The 27,150-nt window shown below is 43.6% G+C and overlaps 2 protein-coding genes and 1 pseudogene across 2 annotated transcripts; all 3 read right to left on the bottom strand.

Annotated features, from left to right (window-relative positions):
* Positions 1-5,104: 5,104 nt before the first annotated feature.
* LOC123168937 (pathogenesis-related protein 1) lies at positions 5,105-6,024 on the bottom strand. The gene is made up of 2 exons (XM_044586800.1): positions 5,774-6,024; positions 5,105-5,696 (listed from the first exon to the last, which is right to left on the bottom strand). The coding sequence occupies exons 1-2, from the start codon at positions 5,958-5,960 to the stop codon at positions 5,401-5,403; spliced, it is 483 nt and encodes a 160-aa protein (XP_044442735.1). The 5' UTR covers positions 5,961-6,024; the 3' UTR covers positions 5,105-5,400.
* A 1,613-nt stretch (positions 6,025-7,637) lies between these two features.
* On the bottom strand, positions 7,638-8,507 carry LOC123169871 (pathogenesis-related protein 1-like; annotated as a pseudogene).
* Positions 8,508-11,720: 3,213 nt separating this feature from the next.
* On the bottom strand, positions 11,721-12,519 carry LOC123167243 (pathogenesis-related protein 1). The gene is made up of 2 exons (XM_044585075.1): positions 12,269-12,519; positions 11,721-12,199 (listed from the first exon to the last, which is right to left on the bottom strand). Exons 1-2 carry the CDS (start codon positions 12,453-12,455, stop codon positions 11,904-11,906), a joined length of 483 nt encoding a protein of 160 aa, XP_044441010.1. The 5' UTR covers positions 12,456-12,519; the 3' UTR covers positions 11,721-11,903.
* Positions 12,520-27,150: the final 14,631 nt, after the last annotated feature.

Here is a 27,150-nt window from a genome sequence, read left to right as displayed (position 1 = left end):
TAGCTACCATCAGTGGTAGTTACCACCACTTGAGTTTTATATGTTGTATGTAGTATTTATCAAATCGGAGAGTATGGACGCGTAGTATGTAGTATATAAGAATGTTTAGGTACTATATATACTACTTTTTTGGTAGTATATATCATATTTTGAGTATGCTCCTTTTTACGTACAAATATGTACGTATTTCACAAATATAATAAAAATCATGGGTCAACTTACAATTTTTTCATGTAACTCACTTTAAAATATCTTATATATATTATATGAACATACTTAAAATGTTAAAGTAGAATATATACTACCACATGGTAGTATATGAGACATGTGAGGTAACTATCCCCTATATATATACGAGGAGGGTAGATCGATATATACACTGCCCCGAGAACATGGGCGGAGACTGGGGGTGCGAGCAGGGGTTAGACACCCCCCATCGCGTCGCCCCCCTATAATATCTCGTTACTAGTACGTGCTAGTTCTACCAGTAGTTTGAATTTGTATGTATAAAGTGTATTTCCATTTGTCGTTTAAAGCTAAATTGATTATGGCCCAACGTGGCAACTTTCTACCCCAAAGGCCCAAACATGGGAAAGCACCGCTTGAGCCTTGATCGCTAGTTGTAGACGTCGGAAAAGATCAGCCGTGAGATCGAGCAGTTACTTTCCTATCGATCTACCCTCCTCGTAATTTCGTTCGTGGCGTTCTGGAGGTTCCGTATCGCCCTGCGCCGCTGCCCCTCGCTTCTCGATAGGGAAGACCGGCAGAGGGCAGTCCACTTCGCGGTGATTGAATCCATCAGAGTCCACGAGACAACGACTGCTCGTGTGCTTTACCAGTATCATACAACAACAAATCAAATTCAACTTCAAGGAATCAAGGTATGTCACCGCTGTACTGTAATTTTGGTAAATTTTTCTTCCTTTGAAGAAAATAGTTTAATTTACTAATCTGATAAGGCAGATTCTAATTTAGAAATCTAGTGTCGCTCTTCTGTTTAATTTTTCAATGATTGAAAGGTGACGAGAAAGAATACAAGAAAAATGGATTCCCTTTTTCAAGTCCATTGCTTCCATCTCAAACATATGTGAGAGTGCAAATCCATTGATAAAAATGTAGCTTTTTTTTCTGTTACCCAGCATATACGTTCTTCGCCCCCCTCATGTCCAAATCCTGGCTCCGCCCCTGCCCGAGAGTAAGAATATAACCTGTGCTTGAGCTCACTCTTGTAATCTAACATCGTATCAACTTTTTGATCCAGTCTTCTCACTTCCACTATGTCTGAGGAGTCCCCGCCTACCGTGGCCACCGTGCTGGTGAACTCCTCCCTTCCCCATGGTCTCCTCTCCTCTACAGATCGACGTTGCTCCTCTCCCCCTACAGACTGCACCACCTCTCCCCAGCCACTTTCCATCATCGGCCCAGGCCCATGCTGCTCATATCGAGAGGGACAACATCCATCATCACGTGCATGTCCAGTTGGACATGAAGGGCGTCAACTACTCCTCTTGGCTTGGCATGGTCTCATGGAGGAGACTTTCGAGTTTCGACCAGTACGATGTCAACGACCAAGTCTCTCCCGACTTGGATGACCGCTGCGGTGACCCGTTGTGGAAAATCGTCAACAAGGCCATGAAGAAGTGGTTCTACAACACCATGAGCATGGACCTCCTCGGCTTTGTCATGGATTGGCAAGACACCTCCTTCAAGCTCTGGTCATCCCTCGAGGCCCTCTTCCTCAATAACCAGCGCTCGCACCAGATCTATCTAAAGACCGAGCTCTACGGTGTTCGACAAGGCGACTCCTCCATCTTCGGCTTTTGCGCCCGCCTCAAGATGGTCCCCGACAAGTTGCAGAATGTGGTCGAGCTGGTGATCTAGCTCCTCTACGGCATCAATTGAGACTATCATCAAATGACTATCAAGATCGTTGAAAAATCTACCACTCCCGTCATGTTTGTCGTGGCCTTTGGCGAGCCGAAATGGGTTCCATGGAACGTGATGGGAGTGGCAGACTTTTCAATGATCTTGGCGGTCATTTGATGATGGTCCCGACTGATGCCTCAGAGGAGCTAGATCACCAGCTCGTTGTCGTCCAGGGGCTTGCCCACATTACGCAATGCGCCGACGACAGTCTGTGCGCAAAAACCAGTGATGGAGGAGTCGCCTTGTCGAACACCGTAGAGCTCCGTCTTCAGATAGATCTGGCGCGAGCGTCGGTTGTTGAGGAAGAAGGCCTCGAGGGACAACCAGAGCTCGAATGCAACGGCTGCAGATCCATGACGAAGCTGAGGAGGTCCGTGCTCATGGTGTTGTAGAACCAGTTCTTCACGCCTTGTTGATGATCTTCCATGAAGGGTCACCGCGCTGATCATCGAAGTCGGGAGAGACGTGGTTGTTGACATCATACTGGTCGAAAGTCTCCTCCATGAGACCACACCAGGTGGAGTAGTTGACGCCCTTCATGTCCAACTGGACACACACGTGATGATGTATGTTTGCCCCCCTTGACACGAGCAGCATGGGCCTGAACCGGTGACGGAAAGTGGCTGGGGAGAGGTGGTGCGATCTATAGGGGAGAGGAAGAATGGTGATCTGGAGAGGAGAGGAGGCCGTGGGGAGGGAGGAGTTCATCGGCACGGAAGCCGCGGCGGGCGGGGACTCCTCGGACATAGCGGAAGCGAGAAGATTTGAACAAAAAACCATGTTACATTACAAGAGTGAGCTCAAGCACATGTTATATTCTTTCCCTCGGAGCAATACAGATATATATGAGAGTACATCAAGAGAGAGGAAATACAAGCGCTAACAAACTAACCACCGATCATATTTGCATGAAAGGATGGAGGCGGCTATTGCATGCATGGCGCATGCAAGGGTGGTGGCTTGTACGGCGCAAGATCAGCCCATTCTGCTTATGCCTACCAGTGACGGGGCACGCTCGCTCGCTCGTCAGAAGTTAGCCTTTATCTTTATACTTGAATTTGGAGCATAACATAACAACACCCAATTTTGTTTGTACTTCACAATCACTCTCCGGATCAACATCTATGTTCAAGTCCACACGGATGCACGGGTTACCGCTGTCGGTAGGGCTCGTCGCACCATTTCGCTGTCATTTAGAGAAGATGGAACATCACTGTAGTTGCATTGCCACTTCGTGAGCACCGGACGTGATCAACCGTGTCCAGCCAAGCTCAAGCGATGACGACCACATGTGGCATCATAGGCATCCCCGGCGTCCGCAACGGCCAATCCTGAGGCAAGGCCCTGGGAGCAGTGCAACGCACGCACACCCAAGGGAAACATCTTGTGCACTGTGATCATGTCCTAGGCCCACGTGCAAACTGACAACTTATCCTTTAAGCGATCACATTTACTCTCCGTGGCTAGAGTCGTGTCGGGACAGAGTACCTACTGCATCAACTCCATGGTCACCTGGGACAATCTTCGCGAGATGGCAGGGGAAGACGACAATCTCCACGAAGACTTCACACGATAATCGAAGAGAACACGTTCGTCGTTGAAGAGATCGATACGAGCTTTGGTGGTACAAAGCTAGAGCACCCCTCGACATAAAGTCTTCCTACTTGTTCGTGAGATCCGTGAGAAGGTCCCCGTTCAGATGTTGGACATCGGCCACCACTTGGCTAGTGGATTCGCTAGCAGCTTGCACTCTGTGTTTCGATTTTCGGCTGGAAAAAACGGATTTCGGCCATCTCAGCCTGGGGCGGAAAGTATCTTTAGGCCGAAATTGGTCAAATTTGGTCGAATTTAAGTCAAATTGCAGTCAAAATTTGTTCAAATTTCAGTCGAAATTTTTGAAAACAGCCGAAATTCGGCCATCTCTGCCTAGGCCGAAAAAAAAGCTCAAACCGAAAATCAAAACACAGCTTGCACTGCATGGCATCCATTGCATGGACGCGTCTGTCGCGTCTTGGTGATCAAACTATGCATAAATCGTCATGCACACAAGTCAAGGCTCAACAAAATTTCGAAAATCATGATGCATACAGTTGAAGGAAAAATGTTGAATGCAAATAACGTCGGCAACACAAGGCTTGATCTGAGACTTTTGTTTGATGCATACAATTGAAGATAACAGTTTGTACAATACATGTAAAGATTGCATGACATCCATTGTGTGGCCGCGTCCGCCGGGGTCTTGGCCTTGCGCTCGTCCGCACCCGCCTGCACCTTGGCCCAGCATGCGGTCCTATCGCACAAATAACATACCTTCCTCGGAGTTGTGGGAAGCGATCCAGTCATAAGTCATACCCAAGATCAGATGGCGAGTTCTCGCTCTCCTCGATTGAATCCCAATTTGGTGTTGAATGCAAGTCTGGACCGGCCATCGTTTTTTTTATGTATACATCCTGGAAGAAGGGAAAAGAGCATGGTGGATTAAGGATCCGACTACCTGTGTACACGAAAAATGAATTTTTAAAGTTGCATAGTGTTGGTGCCCTGCTGGTTCCTTCCAGTTTTTCTTTTCATTCTTTTGATGTGTTTCTTCTCGTTTTCGCGTCAGAGGTTCAAGCTGTTTTCATTTCTCATTTGCTGCTGATTTCTTAGGACCGTTCCATGGGCCATGTAAAGCAGCTGCACATGTGCTCAAATCGCTGGATAAGGTCTGCTAACCACCTAAATAATCAATTATAATTTCATTCGAAGTGCTCCATAATTTCGTGCCTTGGTCACTGTGCCAAAATTTCATTCGAAGTGTTCCATAATTTTGTGCCTTGGTCCTAAATAATCAAGTGTAATTTCATTCCAAGGGCTTCATAACTTCGTGCCTTGGTCAACGTGCCAAAAGTTATACACCGTAGATAAATGAATGGAGAGAGTTATGTTTTGCCAATCTCTAAGCCTTGTTCCTCAGGAGAAACCTGAGCCTTGGCTGAACTCTTACAGCTTGGAAGTTGAAACATTAACAAAGCTACAGCAGGAGAAGCTACATGTGTTAATAGAGACACTTGCCGAAAAAAGATATGTCAATAATAAGAGCAAATGGCATATACATTCAACGGGCTGTCTCTTCCATATCTGAAAAGAGCAAATGAAATTATGTTTAGTCGAGCAAACATAAGACTTTCTCGGCCAATAAACTTCCAATTCGAAATATATATACAAGTTCTTTATGTGTTTCAATACTTCCTTTATTCCAGTACAAAATCATGAGGAATATACCAAAAAAAAGCAGCAACATCATCAAACAAACAGCAAACTTTGATAGTTACAAATACACAACTTTTAAACTTCTCAAGTCCATACTATGTTCACTGCTCTCGCGTCAGTACTTGGAGGCTGGACCGTTGTAGCAGCTTTATTAGACGGGAAGAAAGCACACAAAAATCAAACTAGGGACAGCATAATCATGTATGATTCCTCTCAACTGATTTAGTTGTAGGAATCCGGGTTGGCGATAAGGTAGGCCTCAGCGGCCTTGAAGATGGCCGTGACAGAGTCCTTGGCCTTGGTGATCTCATCCTTCACCTCCACGCCTGGCAGCAGCTTGTATGTCGATTCCACCTTCACCACGCTCCCGCCGTTTGCTGCCAGCTCCACCTTAATGTGCGACGTGGCCGTCTCGATCGCTGTGCCGATGCCACCGCCCTCGATGAGGGCCGACTTGCACTCGCACTTCTCCGCGTCAATGAACTCGAGCCTCTCCTTCATGAGGTTGAAGGGCATGGCTGCAAGATCAACTCTGTGTTATGCTTTGACCATGTGTACCAGACTGCAGGTGATATGAGTTGTATATGATGCGTACCTGAGGTGAAGTTGAACTGCCTGACACTGCCGATGCCGCCTTCTCCCTCAACGGGGTGGGCACTGGCGACGATCTGTGGCGCAAGCTTGGGGGCCAGGGTGTGCCAGTCCATGACACCGGCACGGAAAAGGCGCGGTGCAGCGACCGGCGACTCGATCTCGTGGGTCCAACTGTTGGTGGAGGCCATTGCTATGATGATCAAGCTAGTACAAGTACAACCGGCGCAAATGATGTGAGCTGCGACTGTTGTAATTGCGTAGAGCTGCTTGATTTCTTGGAGAGCAGAAGTGAGCGCTATAAATAGGAGCAAGGAGCTGGGTTGGTGAAGCTTGGCCCGAATGGGTTTGGTGAGTGGAGATTGGTGAAGGCGCCAAAGAGTTGTTCCAAATTGGATGGCACCGTCGGTCGGCTAACCTTTTATCATTGCTGGGTTTGAAAGCTCGCGCTTGTGTCATTCTTTAGTGTTATTTTTAAGCGCTTGTCAATCTTTAGTTAGGAGAAGAAATGTGTTCTCTATCCAATTGGCACCACGGTCCGCGTGGGAAAATTGTTCTAGTGCTAGTAGGTGATTAATTATTAGCCAGCTCGGTTACCCATTAACAAATGCATGCGAGCGTGTACATGTATCATTACACGTAAATCAGCTGGTTGAGATGCTGGGTTGCGTTCGTTTGTAACGATATTTTGCTCGCCGCGTGTGCGGGCAAAACACACGTTATTGTTTTTTAATGCAAAACCATTGCATATCACGCTTTATCATCTTTGACCATGTACTACCTCCATAAAGAAATATAAGTGTTTATAGATCATTAAAGTAGTGATCTAAACGCTTTTATATTTCTTTACAGAGGAAGTACAATGCAAGCGAATTAATTAAAGAGACGCCTGATTGTTTTAAGCATTGATGCTTTATATTTGTATAGCACTTAGGCACGTCTACTATAAAAAAAAAGGATGTTCAACAAAACATGGTTTATTTTTTAAGCAACTAACCGGTGGCCTTGCTCTGTTCTAGTCAGAGTTTTATGCAAGAGATGGTCAGGGCATCTCCAACGCAGACCTTCATTTCGGCCCCAGATGTTTGGACTTGACTGTTCTAGCACTTTTAGGACGCGGACCCCTAATTTGGGCCAGAATCTTCAAGACCGATAAGTTAGGGCGTCCTCTCTGTCTGACTCCGGCAGCCTGGACCCACCCAAACCCGTTCTGGAGATGAAAACGCTCAAACAAGCATGTATAAACTCCAAAGACCACGAACACCAACCGAATACAGAGGAACCCACTGGGGCCAAAGCCGACCAGTTCCACAAAGATCCGTTGAAGACACACCTCCACACGCCCTCCATCGACACTAAGCGCACCGATGAAACGGGGATATGACAGGGAGACATTATTCCTAAATTGTAGCAACGTCGCCGCGTCCCCTCACAGCTCCGATCAACACACAAAGACTCCATAAACCCAGTCTAAATGAAGAGTCCAATGTTGTTTTACGCGAAAATCAAACCAAAAGTCAGCCCGCCGCCATCGAGGACACTGTCTTGGGGGACCTCCAGACGCCGTTGGCACGCAGCATTGTTGTTCAGCGCCGCAGGTCTAGAACCACCGTCGCCTGACCGCACATCCGCAGTTGCCATCTATAGGCGGCGGCCAGGGCTTCTGAGTCGCTCGTCTCGAAAGGAAAGGACGAGTCGTCAGCAAAGCTACAACTGAAGAAACTGCATGGGCCTAATAGAGGGACTTGGCAAAAAAATTGATGGAAAAATAAAATAAAATAACATATACATTCAAACTGTTTCTTCCTATATTTGAGAAGGAAATTATATTAACTCGAGCAAACATACGACTTTCTTGGCCCATAAACTTCCACTTCCTTTTATGTGTTTCACATACTTTCTTTTATTCACATACAAAATCATGAGGAATATACATAAGCAAGCAGCAACATCATCAAACAACAGCACCCTTTGATAGTTACAAATACACACAGTTTAAACTTTTCAAGTCCACACCGTGCTCAGTTCGCTCGCGTCACTACTTGGAGGTTGGAGCAGCTTTATTAGATCAGGAAGAACGCACACAAAAATCAAATCAGGGACAACATAATCATATATCCCTTTCAAATGATTTAGTTGTAGGCGTCTGGGTTGGCGATAAGGTAGGCCTCGGCGGCCTTGAAGATGGTCGTGACAGAATCCTTGGCCTTGGTAATCTCATCATTCACCTCCACGCCTAGCAGCAGCTTGTACGTCGATTCCACCTTCACCACGCTCCCGCCGTTGGCTGCCACCTCCACCTTGATGTGCGACGTGGCCGTCTCGATCGCTGTGCCAATGCCACCACCCTCGATGAGGGTCGACTTGCACTCACATTTGTCCACATCAATGAACTCGAGCCTCTCCTTCATGAGGTCGAAGGGCATGGCTGCAAGATCAACTGTGTTTTATGCTTTGACCATGTGTATCACTTTGCAGGTGACATGAATTGTTTGTGATGCATACCTGAGGTGAAGTTGAACTGCCTTACACTGCCAATGCCGCCTTCTCCCTCAACGGGGTGGGCGCTGGCGACCATCTACGGTGCGAGCTTGGGGGCCAGGGTGTGCCAGTCCATGACACCGGCGCGGAAGAGGCGCGATGCAGCGACCGACGACTCAATCTCATGGACCCAGCTATTGGTGGAGGCCATTGCTATGATGATCAAGCTAGTACAGCCGGTGCTGATGAGGTGAGATGTGAGCCTGTGACTGTTGTAGTGGCGCAGGCTGCTTGGTTTCCTAGAGAGCAGAGGTGAGCACTATAAATATTGGCTCGAAACCGAGGGGTTGGTGAAGCTTGGCTGGATGGGTCTGGTGAGTGGAGACTGGTGAAGGCGCCAAAGCCAGGCGTCGAGTTTTTCCAAAATGGATGGCACCGTCTGTCGGCGAGGCTCGTTATCATTGTTGGTCTGAAAGCTCGCGCTTTTGTCTTTTTTTTGTCAATCTTTAATTAAACTGGAAGAATGTGTTCTCTCCCCAATTGGCACCAGGGTCTGCGTGGTGATTAGCCAGCTGCATTACCCATTAACAAATGCCTGTGAGCGTGTACATGTATCATTACACGTAAATCAGCTAGTTGAGATGCTGGGTCGCATTCGTTTGTAACATATTCTGCTCGCCGCATGTGCTGGCAAAACACGTTATTGTCCCTTTTTTTTTTTAAATGCAAAACCATTGTATATCACGCTTTATCATCTTTGACCATGTACAATGCAAGCTGATTAGAGAGATGCCTGTGAAAATGGATTTTAAGCATTCATGCTTTTTATTTGTATAGCACTTAGGCACGTCTACTATAAAAACAAAAACTAATGCTGAACAAAACTTGGTCTATTTTTCAAGCAACTAAGCAAGGACCTTGCATTGTATCTGGTACAGCACTCGCCCTTGTACCATCTACCCCAACCGTTGTCGTCCATGTCGGACACATGGCACGACAAGTGTTTGGTCAAATTCCATAATTCATTTTTCCACGTCTTCGTTGTATAGTATCAGGCAAACACGATGGGTCTAGACAAGGAGTACTTTTACAAGGAGGAGTTCATGGGTTCTTCTTCGTCACATGATGAGGGGGAAGACAATGAAACGGCGATAATGATGGCGTCTTGAAGAAATGGAGAAGGCGAAGAAGCATGTTCTCAGATCCAAGGGTTCAACGCCAGGATATCAAGTGTTGAATAAATTGAACTATGTTATTTGGAAACTTTATATTTGGATTGAATATTTATATTTGAACTATTGTTGCATTGAAATATTTATTATTTGAATTATTGTTGCATTCTAATATTAATCTTAGAATTATTACAATGTTAGGTGAAATATGAATTCAAAAAAAGAGAGGAGGGGCATACAAGTAGGGGTCTTTTGGGGGCTACCTTTGGATGGCCAGCGCCTCGCCGACTGTCAATGAACTTGTTTGGACAAATAGAGGAGTCTGTTTGATGTTTGCTGTTGGAGATGCCCTTAGATGGGTTGCATTTGAGATGTGGGTAGGCTCTTTGGTGCTTGTCTTTATGTCCATTAACTATGAAGGAGGAAAAGAGTTTGCCGTTTCCTTCGAACAAAAAATTGTTTGCAACCACAGATCTAACTGAAGGTCAATAAAAAGGCGAATCTTGTCATGCCAGTCCCTAAATTCATTTAAAAACTAGTAAATGAAAGGGTCATTGAGTAGGCCTAAGAATCTACCACTTCATCTCATGACTTGGGCGCACAAGTGATTAGCTTTTCCTACCTCATGTCGGCGCTTTCATCGGTTCCTTGTCTCATGTGGCCTTTAGGGCCATGGAGGCATGGTTGACCCCGGCCTTGACGGTGGGAGGGATATTGCTTCGTTTTTAGGTGTGGGTCGGTTAGGGTTTTTGCCCTGCTCCGGAAGTCTAGACGCTTCAGGCTTAATCCCACGAGCAACGAAGACCAGATTACTTTTCGTCTCATGGAAAAAAGCTCTGACATGTCCTTAACCTAGGGGTGCACTCACTTTGGTTTCACCAACAATGACGGCCACGGTCGTTACGTCCCACGATGTGCTACACCTGCCTCCAGCACATTTATTCGAGGAGATGAGTTTTGAAGGCCATAAGCATAGGGCCAGTTGCATTGAGTGTGCGACTATCCAATATTTCTATTATGTTATCACTAACATGTTGCATGCATCTGGAGAAGTATCAAAAAATTAATGAAGAGCGAACTGAGAGATCAGTGGTTAAGTTCCTTGTGGGGAAACCAGTCCATCTGGGTTCAAGTCCTAGACTTAGTATTGGTGCTTGCATTTTTGGGATTTATTGCAGGCTTTCCAACGATGTTGGTTTGCTGGGAGGAGACGTTCCCTTCGACTATGAAGACGCCCGTGGTGACTTTATCAATCTTAAGATGTTGTGTCGGATAAATATCTTGGAGGTGCTCATAGGGATACCGTGTGTGTTCATGTGTTCATAGGGTGAGTGTATGTGCGTATATATGGGCATCTATGTTTGTATTATGTTAAAAGGTTAAGGAAGAAGATATGCTCACCCTTGGGAAGGCCGCAAACCCCAATATCGGCGTCATGCCAAACTTAGACGCAATTCTTCTACTTCACCTCACCCACCAAGCAAACCAGACGTAAGGCGTCATCACCTGCGGAGGAGTCATCACCGTCTTGGCCAACTCCCTTGGGCTCAACCTTACTGGCCTAATCCAAGAGTCCAATGTTGTTTTACGCCAAAGCCGAACCAAAAGTCAGCCCGCCGCCATCTAGGACCATGTCTCGGGGGACCTTCGGACATCGTTGGCACATGCAGCATTGTTGTTAAGCACCGCAGGTCTAACACCGTCGTCACCTGACCGCACATCCGCAGTTGGCACCAACTCCGATCTGCTACAGCTTGCCATCCCCATCGCCTGAAACTCCCAGGTGGCAGCGAGAGGGTTGGAGATGTAGGTGGCGTCCCATGGCTTCTGAGTCGCTCGCTGTGAGAGGAAATGATGAGTCGTCAGCAAAGCTACAACCAAAGAAACTGCATGGGCCTAATAGAGGGCCTTGGCAAAAAGTAATGGCAAAAATAAAATAACATATACATTCAAGTTGTTTCTTCCTATATTTGAAAAGAGCAAAAGAAATTATATTCACTCGATCAAACATAAGACTTCCTTGGCCCATAAACTTTCATTTCCTTTTATGTGTTTCACATACTTCCTTTTATTCCCATACAAAATCATGAGGAATATACCTAGGGAGTACCTAGAACTCATCTAGATGAGACGTAATTTGGTCTCATTCACTTAGAAAACAAGAACGGATACAACCCACGTCAGCACACACGCATCTTATAGCATCACATTCAATGGCTATAAAAGGTGAATGAGACCAAATTAAATCTCATCTAGATGAGTTCTAGCAAAACTGATATACATAAGCAAGCAGCAATATCATCAAACAACAGCTCCCTTTGATAGTTACAAATACACAACTTTTAAACTTCTCAGGTCCACACTCTGCTTAGTGCTCTCGCATCACTACTTGGAGATTGGAGCAGCCTTATTATTCAGGAATAAAGCACACAAAAATCAAACCAGGGAGAACATAATCATATTTAATCCCTCTCAACTGATTTAGTTGTAGGCGTCTGGGTTGGCGATGAGGTAGGCCTCGGCGGCCTTGAAGATGGCCGTGACAGAATCCTTGGCCTTGGTAATCTCATCATTCACCTCCACGCCTGGAAGCATCTTGTATGTCGATTCCACCTTCACTACGCTCCCACCGTTTGCTGCCGGCTCCACCTTGATGTGCGAAGTGGCTGTCTCGATTGCCGTGCCGATGCCACCGCCCTCGATAAGAGTCGACTTGCACTCGCACTTATCTGCGTCAATGAACTCGAGCCTCTCCTTCATGAGGTTGAAGGGCATGGCTGCAAGATCAACTCTGTGTTATGCTTTTACCATGTGTATACCAGACTGCAGTTGTCTGTGATGCATACCTGAGGTGAAGTTGAACTGCCTGACGCTGCCGACACCGCCTTCTCCCTCAACAGGGTGGGCACTGGCAACAATTTGCGGCGCGAGCTTGGGAGCCAGGGTGTGCCAGTCCATGACGCCAGCGCGGAAGAGGCGCGGTGCGGTGACCGCCGACTCGATCTCGTGGGTCCAGCTGTTGGTGGAGGCCATTATTGTGATGATCAAGCTAGTACAGCCGGTGCAAATGATGTAATCTGTGAGTCTTGTAATGGCGCAGGGCTGCTTGGTTTCATGGAGAGCAGAAGTGAGGGCTATAAATAGGGCTCGGAGCCGGGGGTTGGTGAAGCTTGGCCGGATGGGTCTGGTGAGTGGGGACTGGTGAAAAGGCGTCAAAGTCAGGCGTCGAGTTTTTCCAAAATGGATGGCACCGTCGGTCGGCTGTGCTTTTATCATCGCTGGGTCTGAAAGCTGGCGCTTTTATCAATCGTTGTTAGGTAAAGAGGAAGAATGTGTTCTCTATCCAATTGGCACCACGGTCCGCGTGGGGAAATTGTTCCAGTGCTAATCAGCGAGTTGGTGATTACCCAGCTGCATTACTAATTAGTAAATGCATGTGAGCGTGTACGTGCATGTATCATGTACTAATATGTTGCACGTAAATCAGCTAGATGAGATGTTGGATTGCATGCAGTTTGTAATCATATGTTCCTCGCCGAATGTACTAGCAAAACACAAGTTAATATTTTGCTGGCTGCATGTAGGAGTACTAGCAAAACAGACGTTATGTTGGAAAGTTATAGGTAATTTTATGATCTCTATTTTTAATGGAGCACTTGGTAGAATTGCGTTTAGGTTTTTTTGTCTCATCACTTTCGTCCGGTTTATTTTTCCGGTCTTTTTTCGTCCCCTCCCCCCACCCCATCCCATGCAACAAAAAAAAACACCCCGCAAAATAAACACTCCTATCGTCCTAGAGATCCCAAGCTGCTACTCCTCGTCACGCAGCCGCAGACGCCGCCGCCGATCTGGAGAGACGACGCCGCGACCCGGCGACTGTCGCCGTCGAAGCGGATCACCAAGACGCGGCCGTCGTGGATCATCAGGACGCCGCCACTCCTCCCTCTACCGGCTTCGATCTTTTGTCTAGAGTTCTACGCCGCCGCCGCCCCCGCTCCCGCATCTCTCCTTCCTCCACGAGCACCTACTGCCGCCACAGTGCGCCGTCGCGTCCCTTTCCCCAGCGCTGACCATCTCCCTCCCCCAGCGTTGGCCGCCTCCCTCCCCAAGTGTGAGTGCCAGTCGCCTCCCTGCGGCCGCCTCCATCCCCTCCCTCGAACAAACGCGGCCTGCCGAATCTCGCCGTCGAGCGCGTGGGCCACCCAGGCAGCCAACCTCGCGTTCGCCATCTCGGCAACCATGATCTGCACCGACCAAGGCCCTCGGAGCCACCAACCATGCCCGGACTGTTGGGGAACACAGTAATTTCAAAAAAAATCCTACGCACACGCAAGATCCATCTAGGTGATGCATAGCAACGAGAGGGGAGAGTGTTGTCTACGTACCCTCGTAGACCAAAAGCGGAAGCGTTATGACAACACGGTTGATGTAGTCGTACGTCTTCACGATCCGACCGATCCTAGTACCGAAAGTACGGCACCTCCGCGATCTGCACACGTTCAGCTCGGTGACGTCCCACGAACTCCCGATCCAGCTGAGTGTCGAGGGAGAGCTTCGTCAGCACGACGGCGTGATGACGGTGATGATGAAGCTACCGGTGCAGGGCTTCGCCTAAGCACTACGACGATATAATCGAGGTGGATTATGGTGGAGGGGGGCACCGCACACGGTTAAGACAATGATCAACTTGTGTGTGTATGGGGTGCTCCCCTCCCCCGCATATAAAGGAGTGGAGGAGGGGGGGAGGGCCGTCCCTCTATGGCGCGCCCTGGAGGAGTCCTAGTCCCACCGGGAGTAGGATTCCCCCCTTTCCCTAGTTGGACTAGGAGAGGAAGGAAGGGGGAGGAAGGAGGAAGGAAAGGGGGGGGGGCTGGCCCCCCACCCAATTCGGATTGGGCTTGGGGGGGGGGGCGCCCCCTCCTAGGCTCCCTTCTCCTCTCTCCCACTATGGCCCAATAAGGCTCATATACTTCCCGGGGGGTTCCGGTAACCTCCCGGTACTCCGGTAAATGCCCGAACTCACCCGGAACCATTCCGATGTCCAAACATAGTCATCCAATATATCGATCTTTATGTCTCGACCATTTCGAGACTCCTCGTCGTGTCCGTGATCATATCCGGGACTCCGAACAACCTTTGGCACATCAAAACACATAAACTCATAATACCGATCGTCACGGAACGTCACGGAACGTTAAGCGTGCGGACCCTACGGGTTCGAGAACTATGTAGACATGACCGAGACTCATCTCCGGTCAATAACCAATAGCGGAACCTAGATGCTCATATTGGTTCCTACATATTCTACGAAGATCTTTATCGGTCAAACCGCATAACAACATATGTTGTTCCCTTTGTCATAAGTATGTTAATTGTCCGAGATTCGATCATCTGTATCTCAATACCTAGTTCAATCTAGTTACCGGCAAGTCTCTTTACTCGTTCCGTAATGCATCATCCCGCAACTAACTCATTAGTCACATTGCTTGCAAGGCTTATAGTGATGTGCATTACCCAGAGGGCCCAGAGATACCTCTCCGACAATCGGAGTGACAAATCCTAATCTCGATCTATGCCAACTCAAAAAACACCATTGCAGACACCTGTAGAGCATCTTTATAATCACCCAGTTACGTTGTGACGTTTGATAGCACACAAAGTGTTCCTCCGGTATTCGGGAGTTGCATAATCTCATAGTCATAGGAACATGTATAAGTCATGAAGAAAGCAATAGCAACATACTAAACGATCAAGTGCTAAGCTAACGGAATGGGTCAAGTCAATCACATCATTCTCTAATGATGTGATCCCGTTAATCAAATGACAACTCATGTCTATGGCTAGGTAAGTTAACCATCTTTGATTCAACGAGCTAGTCAAGTAGAGGCATACTAGTGACACTCTGTTTGTCTATGTATTCACACATGTACTAAGTTTCCGGTTAATACAATTCTAGCATGAATAATAAACATTTATCATGATATAAGGAAATATAAATAACAACTTTATTATTGCCTCTAGGGCATATTTTCTTCAGTCTCCCACTCGCACTAGAGTCAATAATCTAGTTCACATCGCCATGTGATTTAACACCAATAGTTCACATCACCATGTGATTAACACCCACAGTTCACATCACCATGTGACCAACACTCAAAGGGTTTACTAGAGTCAATGATGTAGTTCACATCGCTATGTGATTAACACCCGAGAGCACTAAGGTGTGATCATGTTTTGCTTGTGAGATAAATTTTAGTCTACGGGTCTGCAACATTCAAATCCATATGTATTTTGCAAATTTCTATGTCTACAATGCTCTGCACGGAGCTACTCTAGCTAATTGCTCCCACTTTCAATATGTATCCAAATTGTGACTCAGAGTCATCCGGATCGGTGTAAAAGCTTGCATCAATGTAACTCTTTGCGACGAACTCTTTATCACCTCCATAACCGAGAAATATTTCCTTAGTCCTCTAAGGATAATTTTGACCGCTGTCCAGTGATCTACTCCTAGATCAAAATTGTACTCCCTTGCCAAACTCAGGGCAGGGTATACAATTGGTCTGGTACATAGCATGGCATACTTTATAGAACCTATGGCTGAGGCATAGGGAATGACTTTTCATTCTCTTTCTATTTTCTTCCGTGGTCAGGTTTTGAGTCTTTACTCAACATCACACCTTGCAACACAGGCAAGAACTCCTTCTTTGACTGTTCCATTTTGAACTACTTAAAAATCTTGTCAAGGTATGTACTCATTGAAAAAATATATCAAGCGTCTTAATCTATCTCTATAGATCTTGATGCTCAATATGTAAGCAGCTTCACCGATGTCTTTCTTTGAAAAACTCCTTTCAAACACTCCTTTATGCTATCCAAAAAATTCTACATTATTTTCGATCAACAATATGTCATTCACATATACTTATCAGAAATGTTGTAGTGCTCCCACTCACTTTCCTGTAAATACAGGCTTCACGGTAAGTCTGTATAAAACTATATGCTTTGATCAACTTATCAAAGCGTATATTCCAACTCCGAGATGCTTGCACTAGTCAATACATGGATCGCTAGAGTTTGTACATTTTGTTAGCACCTTTAGGATTGAAAAAACCTTCTGGTTGTATCATATACAACTCTTCTTTAATAAATCCATTAAGGAATGCAGTTTTGATATCCATTTGTCAGATTTCATAAAATGTGGCAATTGCTAACATGATTCGGACAGACTTTAAGCATCGATACGAGTGAGAAAATCTCATCGTAATCAACATCTTGAACTTGTCAAAAACCCTTTTCGACAAGTCGAGCTATGTAGATAGCAACATTACTATCAGCGTCCGTCTTCCTCTTGAAGATGTATTTATTCTCAATGGCTTGCCGATCATCGGGCAATTCCACCAAAGTCCACACTTTGTTCTCATACATGGATTCTACCTCAGATTTCATGGCCTCAAGCCATCTGTCGGAATCTGGGCTCATCATCGCTTCCTCATAGTTTGTAGGTTCATCATGGTCTAGTAACATGACTTATAGAATAGGATTACCGTACCACTCTGGTGCAGATCGTACTCTGGTTGACCTACGAGGTTCGGTAGTAACTTGATCTGAAGTTTCATGATCATCATTATTAACTTCCTCACTAATTGGTGTAGGCATCACTGGAACTGATTTCAGTGATGAGCTAATTTCCAATTCGAGAGAAGGTACAATTACCTCATCAAGTTCTACTTTCCTCCCACTCACTTCTTTCGATAGAAACTCCTTCTCTAGAAAGGATCCACTCTTAGCACCAAAGATCTTGCCTTCGCATCTGTGATAGAAGGTGTACCCAACAGTTTCTTTTGGGTATCCTTTGAAGACGCACTTCTCCGATTTGGGTTTGAGATTATCAGGCTGAAACTTTTTCACATAAGCATCGCAACCCCAAACTTTAAGAAATGACAACTTGGGTTTCTTGCCAAACCATAGTTCATATGGTGTCGTCTCAATGGATTTTAAATGGTGCCCTATTTAACGTGAATGCAGTTGTCTCTAATGCATAACCCCAAAATGATAGTGATAAATCAGTAAGAGACATCATAGATCGCACCATATCTAATAAAGTACGGTTATGACGTTCGGACACACCATTATGTTGTGGTGTTCCGGGTGGCGTGAGTTGCGAAACTATTCCACATTGTTTCAAATGAAGAACAAACTCGTAACTCAAATATTCGTCTCCGCGATCAGATCGTAGAAACATTATTTTCTTGTTACGATGATTTTCCACTTCACTCTGAAATTCTTTGAACTTTTCAAATGTTTCAGACTTATGTTTCATCAAGTAGATATACCCATATCTGCTCAAATCATCTGTGAAGATTAGAAAATAGCGATACCCCCACAAGCCTCAACACTCATCGGACCGCATACATCAGTATGTATTATTTCCAACAAGTCTGTTGCTCGCTCCATTGTTCCGGAGAACGGAGTCTTAGTCATCTTGCCCATGAGGCATGGTTCGCAAGAATCATGTGATTCATAATCAAGTGATTGCAAAAGCCCATCAGCATGGAGTTTCTTCATGCGCTTTACACCAATATGACCTAAACGACAGTGCCACAAATATGTTGCACTATCATTATCAACTTTGCATCTTTTGGCATCAATATTATGAATATGTGTATCATTATGATCGAGATTCAATAAACCATTTATATTAAGTGTATGACCATAGAAGGTTTTATTCATGTAAACAGAACAACAATTATTCTTTGACTTAAATGAATAACTGTATTTCAATAAACATGATCCAATCATATTCATGCTCAATGCAAACACCAAATAACATTTATTTTGGTCCAACACTAATCTCGAAGGTAGAGGGAGTGTGTGATGGTGATCTTATCAACCTTGGAATCATTTCCAACACACATCGTCACTTCGCCCGTAACTAGTCTGTGTTCATTCTGCAACTCCTATTTTTAGTTACTACTCTTTAGCAACTAAACCAGTATCAAATACTGAGGGGTTGCTATAAACACTAGTAAAGTACACATCAATAACATGTATATCATATATACTTTTGTTCACTTTGCCATCCTTCTTATCCGCCAAGGATTTGGGGCAATTCCGCTTCCAGTGACCATTTCCTTCGCAGTAGAAGCACTCAGTTTCAGGCTTGGGTCTAGCTTTGGGATTCTTCATGGGAGTGGCAACTTGCTTGCCATTCTTCTTGAAGTTCCCTTTCTTTCCCTTGCCCTTTTACTTGAAACTAGTGGTCTTGTCAACCATCAACATTTGATCTTGTCAACCATCAACATTTGATGCTTTTCTTGATTTCTATCTTCATTGATTTCAGCATCACGAAGAGCTCGGGAATCATTTTCGTCATCCCTTGCATATTATAGTTCATCACGAAGTTCCAGTAACTTGGTGATAGTGACTAGAGAACTCTGTCAATCACTATTTTATCTGGAAGATTAACTCCTACTTGATTCAACTTATTTTAGTACTCAGACAATCTGAGCACATGCTCACTGGTTGAGCTATTCTCCTCCATCTTGTAGGCAAAGTACTTGTCAGAGGCCTCATACCTCTCGACTCGGCATGAGTCTAAAATACCAATTTCAGCTCTTGGAACATCTTATATGCTCCATGGCGTTCAAAATGTTTTTGAAGTCCCGGTTCTAAGCCGTAAAGCATGGCGCATTAAACTATCAAGTAGTTATCATACCGAGCTTGCCAAACGTTCATAACGTCTGCATCTGCTCCCGCAATAGGTCCGTCACCTAGCGGTGCATCAAGGACATAATTCTTCTGTGCAGCAATGTGGATAATCCTCAGATGACGGACCTAGTCCGTATCATTGCTACTATCATCTTTCAACATAGTTTTTCTCTAGGAACATATCAAAAATAAACGGGGAGCTTGCTACCTCTTGAGCATGCGTTGGTTTTCCCTTGAAGAGGAAAGGGTGATGCAGCAAAGTAGCGTAAGTATTTTCCTCAGTTTTTGAGAACCAAGGTATCAATCCGGTAGGAGGTTACACGCAAGTCGCCTTGTACCTGCACAAACAAATAAGAACCTTGCAACCAACGCGATAAAGGGGTTGTCAATCCCTTCACGGCCCCTTGCAAAAGTGAGATCTGATAGAGATAATAAGATAAATATTTTTGGTATTTTTATGATATAGATTGGAAAGTAAAGATTGCAAAATAAAATAGATCGGAAACTTATATGATGGAAAATAGACCCGGGAGCCATAGGTTTCACTAGTGGCTTTTCTCAAGATAGCATAATCTATGGTGGGTGAACAAATTACTGTCGAGCAATTGATAGAAAAGCGCATAGTTATGAGAATATCTAGGCATGATCATGTATATAGGCATCACGTCCGCGACAAGTAGACCGAAACGATTCTGCATCTACTACTATTACTTCACACATCGACCGCTATCCAGCATGCATCTAGAGTATTAAGTTCTTAAGAACAGAGTAACGCATTAGGAAAGATGACATGATGTAGAGGGATAAACTCAAGCAATATGATATAAACCCCATCTTTTTATCCTTGATGGCAACAATACAATATGTGCCTTGCTGCCCCTGCTGTCACTGGGAAAGGACACCGCAAGATTGAACCCAAAGCTAAGCACTTCTCCCATTGCAAGAAAGATCTATCTAGTAGGCCAAACCAAACTGATAATTCGAAGAGACTTGCAAAGATATTAAATCATACATATAAGAATTCAGAGAAGAACCAAATATTGTTCATAGATAATCTTGATCATAAACCCACAATTCATCGGATCTCGACAAACACACCACAAAAAGAATAACATCGAATAGATCTCCAAGAGAATCGAGGAGAACTTTGTATTAAGATCCAAAGGGAGAGAAGAAGCCATCTAGCTAATAACTATGGACCCGAAGGTCTGTGGTAACTACTCACACATCATCGGAGAGGCTATGGTGTTGATGTAGAAGCCCTCCGTGATCGATTCCCCCTCCGACGGAGCGCCGGAAAAGGCCCCAAGATGGGATCTGACGGGTACAGAAGGTTGCGGTGGTGGAAATAGGGTTTCGTGGTGCTCTCAGATGTTTTCATGGTATATGAGTATATATAGGCGAAAGAAGTAGGTCGGTGGAGCCATGAGGGGCCCACGACGGTGGGGGCGTGCCTACCCCCCTGGGCGCGCCTCCCTACCTCGTGGCTGCCTCGTTGCTTCCTTGACGTCCACTCCAAGTCTTCTGAATTGCGTTTGTTCCAAAAACAACTCTCCCGAAGGTTTCATTCCGTTTGGATTCCGTTTGATATTCCTTTTCTGCGAAACATTGAAATAGGCAAAAAAAACAGCAATTTGCACTGGGCCTTTGGTTAGTAGGTTAGTCCCAAAAATACTATAAAAGTGCATAATAAAGCCCATTAAACATCCAAAAAGATAATGTAATAGCATGGAATAATCAAAAATTATAGATACGTTGGAGATGTATCCAGCATCCCCAAGCTTAATTCATGCTCGTCCTCGAGTAGGTAAATGATAAAAACATAATTTTTGATGTGCAATGCTACCTAGCATAATTCTCAATGTAATTTTCTTTATTGTGGCATGAATGTTCAGATCCGGAAGATTCAAGATAAAAGTTTAATATTGAAATAAAAATAATAATACTTCAAGCATACTAACAAAGCAATCATGTCTTCTCAAAATAACATGGCCAAAGAAAGTTATCCTACAAAATCATATAGTCTGGCTATGCTCTATCTTCGTCACACAAAATATTTAATTCATGCACAACCCCGATGACAAGCCAAGCAATTGTTTCATACTTTTGATGTTCTCAAACTTTTTCAATCTTCACGCAATACATGAGCGTGAGCCATGGACATAGCACTATATGTGGAATAGAAGGGTGGTTGTGGAGAAGTAAAAAAGGAGAAGATAGTCTCACATCAACTAGGCGTATCAACGGGCTATGGAGATGCCCATCAATAGATATCATTTGAGTGAGTAGGGATTGCCATGCAACGGATGCACTAGAGCTATAAGTGTATGAAGGCTCAACAAAAGAAACTAAGTGGGTGTGCATCCAACTCGCTTGCTTACGAAGACCTAGAGCATTTTGAGGAATCCCATCATTGGAATATACAAGCCAAGTTCTATAATGTAAAATTCCCACTAGTATATGAAAGTGACAACATAGGAGACTTTCTATCATGAAGATCATGGTGCTACTTTGAAGCACAAGTGTGGTAAAAGGATAGTAACATTGTCCCTTCTCTCTTTTTCTCTCATTTTTTTATTTGGGCTTGTTTCTCTTTTTTTATGGCCTCTTTTTTCTTCTTGTTTTTTATTTTTCGTCCAGAGTCTCATCCCGACTTGTGGGGGAATCACAGTCTCCATCATTCTTTCCTCACTTGGGACAATGCTCTAATAATGATGATCATCACTTTACTTACAACTCAAAAATTACAACTCAATACTTAGTACAGAATATGACTCTATGTGAATGCCTCCGGCGATGTACCGGGATATGCAATGAATCAAGAGTGACATGTATGAAAGAATTATGAAGGTGGCTTTGCCACAAATACGATGTCAACTACATGATCATGCAAAACAATATGACAATGATGAAACGTGTCATAATAAACGGAACGGTGGAAAGTTGCATGGCAATATATCTCGGAATGGCTATGGAAATGCCATAATAGGTAGGTATGGTGGCTGTTTTGAGGAAGGTATATGGTGGGTGTATGATACCGGCGAAAGGTGCGCGGTATAATCCATGGACTCAACATTAGTCATAAAAAACTCACATACTTATTGCAAAAATCTATTAGTTATCGAAACAAAGTACTACATGCATGTTCCTAGGGGGATAGATTGGTAGGAAAAGACCATCGCTCGTCCCCGACCGCCACTCATAAGGAAGACAATCAATAAATAAATCGTGCTCCGACTTCATCACATAACGGTTCACCATACGTGCATGCTACGGGAATCACAAACTTTAGAACAAGTATTTCTCAAATTCACAACTACTTAGCATGACTCTAATATCACCATCTTCATATCTCAAAACAATTATCAAGTATCAAACTTCTCATAGTATTCGATGCACTTTATATGATAGTTTTTATTATACCCATCTTGGATGTTCATCATATTAGGACTAATTTTATAGCCAAAGAAAATTACCATGCTGTTTTATAGGACTCTCAAAATAATATAAGTGAAGAATGAGAGATCAATAATTTCTATAAAATAAAACCACCACCGTGCTCTAAAAGATATAAGTGAAGCACTAGAGCAAAATTATCCAGCTCAAAAGATTTAAGTGAAGCACAAAGAGTATTCTAATAAATTCCGATCCATGTGTGTCTCTCCCAAAAGGTGTGTACAGCAAGGAGGATTGTGGTAAACTAAAAATCAAAGACTCAAATCATACAAGACGCTCCAAGCAAAACACATATCATGTGGTGAATAAAAATATAGCCTCAAGTAAAGTTACCGATAGACGAAGACGAAAGAGGGGATGCCTTCCGGGGCATCCCCAAGCTTAGGCTTTTGGTTGTCCTTGAATTTTACCTTGGGTTGCCTTGGGCATCCCCAAGCTTAGGCTCTTTCCACTCCTTATTCCATAATCCATCTAATCTCTACCCAAAAACTTGAAAACTTCACAACACAAAACTCAACAGAAAATCTCATGAGCTCCGTTAGTATAAGAAAACAAACCACCACTTTAAGGTACTGTAATGAACTCATTCTTTATTTATATTGGTGTTAAACCTACTGTATTACAACTTCTCTATGGTTCATACCCCCGATACTAGCCATAGATTCATCAAAATAAGCAAACAACACAAGAAAAACAGAATCTGTCAAAAACAGAACAGTCTGTAGTAATCTGTATCAAACGAATACTTATGGAACGCCAAAAATTCTGAACTAAATTGGTGGACGTGAGGAATTTGTCTATTAATCATCTGCAAAAAGAATCAACCTAAAATCACTCTCCAGTAAAAAATGGCAGCTAATCTCGTGAGCACTAAAGTTTCTGTTTTGTACAGCAAGATCATAAACACTTCACCCAAGTCTTCCCAGTGGTTCTACTTGGCACAAACACTAATTAAAACATAAAACCACATATAACCAGAGTCTAGATGAACTATTTATTACTAAACAGAAACAAAAATAAAATTGGGTTGCCTCCCAACAAGCGCTATCGTTTAACGCCCCTAGCTAGGCATAAAGGCAAGAACAGATCTAGGTATTGTCATCTTTGGTATGCAATCCATAAGTGGCTCTCATAATAGATTCATAAGGTAATTTAATTTTCTTTCTAGGAAAGTGTTCCATGCCTTTCCTTAAAGGAAATTGGAATCTAATATTTCCTTCTTTCATATCAGTAATTGCACCAATCATTCTAAGGAAAGGTCTACCAAGAATAATAGGACATGTAGGATTGCAATCTATATCAAGAACAGTAAAATCTACGGGCACATAATTCCTATTTGCAACAATAAGAACATAATTAATCCTTCTCATAGGTTTCTTAATGGTGGAATCCGCAAGATGCAAGTTTAAAGAACAATCATCAAATTCATGGAAACCTAGCACATCACACAAAGTTTTATGAATCGTGGAAACACTAGCACCCAAATCACACAAAGCATAGCATTCATGATCTTTAATCTTAATTTTAATAGTAGGTTCCCACTCATCATAATTTTTTCTAGGGATAGAAACTTCTAATTCAAGTTTTTCTTCATAAGATTGCATTAAAGCATCAATGATATGTTTGGTAAAAGCTTTATTTTGACTATAAGCATGAGGAGAATTTAACACGGATTGCAACAAGGAAATACAATCTATCAAAGAGCAATTATCATAATTAAATTCCTTGAAATCCAAAATAGTGGGTTCATTGCTATGTAAAGTTTTGACCTCTTCAATCCCACTTTTACCAATTTTTGCATCAAGATCTAAAAACTCCGAATCATTGGGACGCCTTTTAACGAAAGTTGACTCATCTCCAGTCCCATCATTATCAAGATTCATATTGCAAAACAAAGATTTAATAGGATACACATCAATCACTTTTAGATCTTCATCCTTATTATCATGAAAACTAGAAGAACACGCTTTCATAAAGCAATCTTTTTAGCACGCATCCTAGCGGTTCTTTCCTTGCACTCATCAATGGAAATTCTCATGGCTTTGAGAGACTCATTGATATCATGCTTAGGTTCCTAGCCAACTCATCAATCTTAGGCAATTTTTCTTCAGGCAAAGCATTGAAATTCTTTTGCGAAACCATAAATTCTTTAACACTAGTCTCAAAATCAGAGGGCATCTTATTAAAATTTCCATAAGAGTTGTTGTAGGAATTACCATAATTATTAGAGGAATTACTAGGAAACGACCTAGGATTAAATTTTCTCTATACGCGTTGTTACCAAAATTGTTCCTACCAACAAAATTCACATCCATAGATTCATTATTATTCTCAATCAAAGTAGACAAAGACATATCATTAGGATCAGAAGAAACACTCCTATTAGCAAACAACTTCATAAGTTCATCCATCTTTCCACTCAAGACATTAATCTCTTCTATTGCGTGAACCCTTTTACTAGTAGATCTTTCGGTGTGCCATTGAGAATAATTAACCATAATACTATCTAGGATAGTAGCTTCTCCTAAAGTGATTTCCATAAAAGTGCCTCCCGCGGCCGAATCTAAAAGATTTCTAGAAGCAAAATTCAATCCAGCATAAAAAATTTGTATAATCATCCATAAATTCAAACCATGTGTAGGGCAATTACGTATCATTAATTTCATCCTCTCCCAAGCTTGTGCAACATGTTCATGATCAAGTTGCTTAAAATTCATAATATCGTTTCTAAGAGAGATGATCTTAGCGGGAGGAAAGTACTTAGAGATAAAAGCATCTTTGCACTTATTCCATGAATCAATACTATTTTTTGGCAAAGACGAAAACCAAGTTTTAGCATGATCTCTAAGCGAAAACGAAAATAGCTTCAATTTAACAATATCATTATCCACATATTTCTCCTTTTGCATATCGCATAAATCAACAAAGTTGTTTAGATGGGTAGCCGCATCTTCACTAGGAAGGCCAGAGAATTGATCTTGCATAACAAGATTCAGGAAAAGCAGCATTAATTTCACAAGATTCAGCATCGGTAATAAGAGCAATCGGAGTGCTAAGAAAATCATTGTTGTTGGTATTGGAAAATTTACACAATTTAGTATTGTCTTGAGCCATCGTGACAAACAATCCAACACACAAGCACACAAGAAGCAAGCGAAAAGAGACGAACGGAAAATGAGGGCGAATAAAATGGCAAAAGTGAAGTGGGGGAGAGGAAAACGAGAGGCAAATGGCAAATAATGTAATGCGAGGGATAAGAGTTTGTGATGGGTACTTGGTATGTCTTGACTTGTGCGTAGATCTCCCCGACAATCGCGCCAGAAATCGCACGTTGGCGGGAGACCAAATCTTGACTTGACTTGGCGTAAGCCTCCCTGGCAACGGTGCCAGAAATCCTTCTTGCTACCTCTTGAGCATGCGTTGGTTTTCCCTTGAAGAGGAAAGGGTGATGCAGAAAAGTAGCATAAGTATTTCCCTCAGTTTTTGAGAACCAAGGTATCAATCCAGTAGGAGGTTACACGCAAGTCGCCTTGTACCTGCACAAACAAATAAGAACCTTGCAACCAACGCGATAAAGGGGTTGTCAATCCCTTCATGGCCACTTGCAAAAGTGAGATCTGATAGAGATAATAATATAAATATTTTTGGTATTTTTATGATATAGATTGGAAAGTAAAGATTGCAAAATAAAATAGATCGGAAACTTATATGATGGAAAATAGACCCAGGGGCCATAGGTTTCACTGCTTTTCTCAAGATAGCATAATCTACGGTGGGTGAACAAATTACTGTCGAGCAATTGATAGAAAAGCACATAGTTATGAGAATATCTAGGCATGATCATGTATATAGGCATCACGTCCGCGACAAGTAGACCGAAACGATTCTGCACCTACTACTATTACTCCACACATCGACCGCTATCCAGCATGCATCTAGAGTATTAAGTTCATAAGAACAGAGTAACGCATTTGGCAAGATGACATGATGTAGAGGGATAAACTCAAGCAATATGATATAAACCCATCTTTTTATCCTTGATGCACTACAAAAAAAAGACACATCCGTGACATTTTGGGCCGAACGAAAAAAAATTCTGTCATACATATGACACTTCTATGACGATAATTGTGACAAAACCTGGTATCATCATAGATGTGGTGGGCTCCTACTTCTATGACAAAAAATCATGACAAAAAATGGGCTTTTCGTCCTGGGCGGGCCGGAGACGCTGCTGCATGACATTCTTTGGGCCATCCATGACGGAAAAAACCGTGGTAGAAGTGAGGGCGAGGAAAATTTCGGGGAGTTCCCGGTTACGGTGGGAGGTCAGGGGCCAAGCGATGCACGTTTCTCTCATACACGTACGCGCGTATGTGCGAGGCGTTGGCTCTAACTGAACCCGAGCGAGGCGGTGGGCTCTAACTGAACCCGAGCGATTGCACTGCAGGCTACGCGTTACTGAACCAGAGCGATCGATCGATGGATGTTAACTGAACCCGATCGAGCGATTCCTTCGCTACTGCTGCTAACTGAAGCCAATCGATTGGATGAACAGTGA

This window comes from Triticum aestivum, chromosome 7D (genome assembly GCF_018294505.1).
Source record: "Triticum aestivum cultivar Chinese Spring chromosome 7D, IWGSC CS RefSeq v2.1, whole genome shotgun sequence".
In the NCBI taxonomy this organism is placed as follows: domain Eukaryota; kingdom Viridiplantae; phylum Streptophyta; class Magnoliopsida; order Poales; family Poaceae; genus Triticum; species Triticum aestivum.
The sequence above is the reverse complement of the archived record's forward strand: the minus strand, read 5'-3'. Positions and strand labels throughout refer to the sequence as shown.